The sequence below is a fragment of the Castanea sativa genome, chromosome 4, assembly GCF_040712315.1.
Source record: "Castanea sativa cultivar Marrone di Chiusa Pesio chromosome 4, ASM4071231v1".
NCBI lineage: Eukaryota > Viridiplantae > Streptophyta > Magnoliopsida > Fagales > Fagaceae > Castanea > Castanea sativa.
Genome location: NC_134016.1, coordinates 21,207,892 through 21,213,291, shown reverse-complemented (window position 1 = coordinate 21,213,291; position 5,400 = coordinate 21,207,892). Strand labels below are relative to the sequence as shown.

The following is a 5,400-nucleotide window of genomic DNA, read 5'->3' as shown; positions in this document are numbered from 1 at the left end:
TTGGGTAGAGAAAACCTTGTATTTTCCTTTCTCTAATGGCAGCCTAAACTCTTGCTAGGGCTAGGGGTTATGTTTCTTCTATACAGTATGAATATTCAATGTGATTCTTTCTAAGATTTTATCAACAACATATTTGATTGTTCAATTAGATTTCTTTTGATGTATTAGTTCTTCCGTGCTTTCAATAAGTTCAATCATGTTTTTCTTATTGTTTAGATGAATTTCTAATAGTTTCAAATAGAAATCAGATTTTAAAGTGAATGGGTTTTTCTAAAAAACTTTTCTAACCGCATTATTAATCGAGGTTATCATGCATTCTTGAATTGTCTCAGTTCAACCGAATCATAAGTTTTTAATTGTATAAGAACAATCAATTATGAAATAGATATTTTCTTAGATCACAAAGAATCTTATATCGATATAGGGAAACACCTTGATGCCTTAGTATTTATATTATTGATTTAAATAGGTTTTTATTATTATTCTTGTTAATAGTCACCAAGCAAAATTATTTTTCTTCTTCACCCATATTGTTATTTAATTATATTGTCTCTGAATTTACCCTACTCCTTGTGGTTCGACCTCGGTACTCTGATAATTATATTGCTACGATCTCCTGTACTTGGGAGTGAGCAAGCAATTTTGGCACCGTTGCTAGGGAGTTGCTGCGTGTTCAGAGGCAATTTGTTTTTTTGGAGCAAAGCATAGCTGGTGGAAATTCTTCTATTGGTAACTTCGTTCCATTTTTTCCCCTTTTTTTTGTTTTTATTTTTTTGTTTGTTTTTATTTTATTTTATTTTATTTGATTGTGTATTCATTGTTGCATGAGCATTTGGGTTAGAAACGAGAGAGGCAGATTAGAAATTTTTGAAACTTACTTTGGTAATCTTTTTGACACACCTTCACCTTCACCTTCACCTTCTTCATCAATCATGGGTGATGAAGCACGTAATAATCATGATGAGAATAGAAGAACTATGTATGAATTGTTACATCCCACACAAAATTATGTTCCTTCATGCATCATGTTTCCACCTAATGCACCATATGTAGAATTGAAACAAGGTTTATTGGCAATACTTCCTAACTTTAGGGGACAAGAAAATGAAAATCCTTATGTCCATGTTAGAGCTTTTGAAGAGGTAATTAGTAGTTTCTATGCACAAAATGTTATTGAGACTGCTAAGTTACGTTTCTTTCCTTTTTCACTTAAGGATAAGGTAAGAAGTTGGCTTTACACCTTGAAACCTAGGTCTATAGGTAGTTGGGGGGAGTTGGCCAAAGAGTTTTTTAAGAAACATTTTCCTCCTCACAAAGTTCAGCAAGTAAAAAGAAGGATAGCTAGTTTTGTTCAAGGAGAGAATGAGACCTTATACCAAGCTTGGGAAAGGTACAAAGATCTTTTCAATTTCTGCCCAACTCATGGGTATGAAGATTGGAGGTTGGTTAGTTATTTTTATGAAGGACTTACACCTAAGGACCGACAGTTTGTTCAACTCTCATGCGGAGGGGACTTTTTACAAAAAGAACCCGAAGATGCAATGGATTATCTTGATGAGATAGTTGAAAACTCTAACACATGGACAGGACCTAGCCTTATGGACTCCACTGATAGGACTAAAACTAACACTACCACTTCTAGTGGAAGTGTTTTCAAGTTGAGGGAAGATGATAACATGAGTGCAAAAATCAGCATGTTAAATAAAGAAATTGAGGCACTCAAAATGAAAGGAAGTAAGAGTGTTAGTGTTACCTTTGGAGAGGACCAATGGAGGTGTGTAAAATCTGTCATGAGATAAACCATGCAACAAATGAATGTGCATCACTTTCATCATTTTTAAATGTGCGAGAAGAACAAGTAAATGCATTTAATTCATATTGGCCAACAATTCTTCATATTCTAACAATTATAATCCAAATATGCGAAACCATCCGTATTTGAGTTATAAGAGTGACAATGTGTTGAATCCTCCGGCTCCAAGGAATTTTAATTCACCACATGCATTATCGTCATCTAGACCTTCCTTGGAGGATGCATTTAGTACTTTCATTCAAAAGCAAAGTGAGCAAAATCAAAAGTTTGAATCCATGCTCACTAGGCTAGATGAAGAGGTAAGAGAGACCAAGAGGCATATAACTAAGCTTACAAATTCATTGAGTGGGATAGAGAGAGGGAAGCTTCCTTCCCAAACTCAACCCAATCTGATCAATCAAAGTCTAAAAATTGGCTCTAAGGATAAACATGAGGAAGTAAAAGCTGTGACCATTTTGAGGAGTGGCAAAGAGATTGATAAAAGTGCTCCTTTAATAACTAAGGAATCTAAGGAGACCCCATTTGAAGAAGAGAAGGTTGAAACTGAGTCACTTGGGCTTGATGACATTGAACAATGCCCAATCCCTCCACCATTTCCACAAGCCTTAAAATTACCTAGGAAATTGGACACCACATCTGAGATATTAGAGCATTTGCATCAAGTCAAGATAAATTTTCCATTATTGCATGTTATCAAGCAAGTGCTTGCATATGCCAAGGTAATTAAGGACTTATCCACCATCAAGAGAAAGCATTATGTGAAGAAGACTGCATTCCTAACAGAACAAGTAAGTGCAATTATTCAACATAAGACCCCACCAAAGTATAAGGATCCAGGTTGTCCTACGATCTCTTGTACTATTGGAGATTACATCATGGAGCATGCATTGCTAGATCTTGGGGCAAGTGTTAATTTGATTCCTTTTAGTGTATATCAAAAGCTTGGACTTGGTGAGTTAAAACCTACTTCAATAACTTTACAGTTGGCTGATTGCTCTGTAAGGGAGCCGAGAGGGATTGTTGAGGATGTGTTGGTGAAAGTTGAACACTTTTATTATCTAGTTGATTTTATTGTTCTAGATTACCAACCTGTTTTACATCCTAATGTTCATACCCCTATTATTTTGGGTAGACCTTTCCTTGCCACAGCTAATGCTTTAATTAATTGCAGGAATGGAAGGATGTAACTCACTTTTGGTTCCATGACTTTGGAGCTAAACATATTTCATGTGGCTAAACAACCACATGAGGATGATGAATATGCCTATGTGAACCTCATTGAGGCGGTGGTTCAAGAAGAGTTTAATAAGAATTGTTTTTCTGATCCTCTTGAAACTCTTCTTAATAATTTTGTTGGTTCTTATGATTTAAAATGTGATATTCATGTATTTGAAAATTTTCCTTTGTTGGATTCCTCATATGTTTTGAAAGAACAACAGATGATAGTAATAAATAAAGGATGGAAGCCTTGCTTTGAAGAGCCACTAGAAAATGAAAAAAAGCTCATGCTTTCAATTGAAGAGGCACCACAGCTGGAGCTTAAGCCGCTGCCTGGTGGCCTTAAATATGCATATTTAGGCCCAGGTAAGTTAAAACCTAGGTGGGATGGCCCTTTTATTGTAAGGGAAGTGTTTAAACATGGAGCTGTAGTAGTAGAGGACCCTAGGGATGGTAGGATTTTGAAAGTAAATGAACAAAGGTTAAAACCATACTTAGGGGAAGGTATACTAGAGGAGGAGACTATGTCACTTGAGATCCTTGCCTATTGGGATGCTACGTGAAATCTGAAAGGGCCATATGAAATTGTACTATATTTTTTTTCTTTGTTTTTTTTTTCTTTTTGCCTTTTGTTTTTGTTTTTATTTTTGTTTTATTTTTTGTTTTGTTATTATTATTATTTTTTTTGTGAGCTAACATTTGCAGGTGTGAATGAAATTTCAAAAAAAAAAAAAAAACAATTTAAATGCTTAAGGTAACTTCTTCCCTTTATACTTGAATTTATTTTGGCTTTGATACATTGAGGACAATGCAATATTTTAGTTGGGGGGAGAGGTTTACACATTTTGCTGCACCTTGCATGATTTTTTTTTCTTTTCTTTCTTTTTAGTTGCAACTTTTCAATACTTAAAAAAAAAAAAAAAAAAACCTTGAATTTGAATGCAGAAGTGTTATAAGCTTTATTTTTATATCATGTGATGGAATGAATAATGCTGAGTTGGTTATACTATTTGCTATATTAAGACTCTTTCATGAAGAGCACAATTGGAAACTTTTGAGCATAATAGCCAGGTTAGTGGACGGTTGGATGTTGGATATGCATGGATCATGAACAAGCTAGATAAAAGCTGAAACTCAACCCATATAGAGAGTTCTTGAGCCTTACTTTTCTTTGTGAGAGTATATATTTGTTTGAACTCTTAAATTTCTCTCATATGCTTCAATTTTTGTAAAAGATCTTTATATTTTTTGGTTGACTACTGGAAACATTATGGGGAGATATACCATGATCCTCCTTATTTTTGTCCTTAGGCATGCTGGTTTATGTAGAATTTTAGGAGATGAGAGCCTAAGACCACCAATTTTTTGTCACCAGCTAAACAAATGTTCAGCCTACCTTTACATTAACCATTGTCACCATCATTTGAGCCATAGGAAATACTTCTACAATACCACAAAACATTTTTATCTATGGGTATTCTCATGGGGGTTCAGGTTTTGAGCAATTGATGTATTTAGATACCACCATTGTCTCTCTTTTCTTCCCAAAAAAAAATCAAAAAGAAGAAGAAAGAAAGAAAAAAAAAAAAAAAGAGAAAAAAAAGATCAAAAAAAAAAGAAAGAAAGAAAGAAAGAAAGAAAGAAAGAGAAGACATACATAGTCAATCAATAAAGCATTGATGTCTTACACATCTTTCATGTATTTCAAAAGGGTTGAGTAAAGGTTATTTTGATTCAAGTTGGTTGTTATCGCTATGAGTTGGGTTTGACTTGAATTTTCTGCATTTGATTCATATACCTAATATTTCAAAGAGAGCAGTTGCCTTCATAAGATTATACTACCACTGAGCCTAAAGTCCTACTTGATCCTAAAGGTGCATGGTTGGTATGTGTTTAGGATAAAAACTAGGGATGAGAATGGTATTAATCTCATGTTTCCAAGAATTCAACATCCTTTCCAAGATATCTTTTTCTGTTGTTTTAGCGGCTGCTTTTGTATACACATGTGATATTCTTAAAACTTCTTCTTTCCTTTTTGTTCACATGTGATTTGAAGAGAGAAACCATTACTTCTATTTGTGTTCTTTCAGAGTGTTGATGACTTAAGAGAGGTTTTGGAGTAAGGGCTCTAATCTAGATTATTCTTGGTCTATGCATGTTTGGAAAAGCTAGTTTGATTGGATGGGCTATGCACACACACACTCCAAAAGTGAAGCTAGTGAAAACTCTTTAATAGGATGAATAGTATCCCAACTCAAAATTGAAAGTTCATTTGTATGATATAATGATAAAGTAGACTAACATTTGTTGTAGGAATTTTTAGGATACCTTTGACTTTTGTGGGTAGAGTCACTGCAAACCCTCACGAG

The 5,400-nt window shown here is 34.3% G+C and overlaps 1 protein-coding gene across 1 annotated transcript; it reads left to right on the top strand.

Moving 5' to 3' along the window:
* The first annotated feature begins 1,920 nt into the window (after positions 1–1,920).
* LOC142632585 (uncharacterized) lies at positions 1,921–3,000 on the top strand. The gene has a single exon (XM_075806961.1). The coding sequence runs from the start codon at positions 1,921–1,923 to the stop codon at positions 2,998–3,000; it is 1,080 nt and encodes a 359-aa protein (XP_075663076.1).
* The last annotated feature ends 2,400 nt before the right edge of the window (positions 3,001–5,400 follow it).

What these genes read in the sequence shown, in the direction of transcription:
- LOC142632585 (XM_075806961.1), top strand. Translation starts at nt 1,921, where the DNA reads ATGCGAAACCATCCGTATTTGAGTTATAAGAGTGACAATGTGTTGAAT.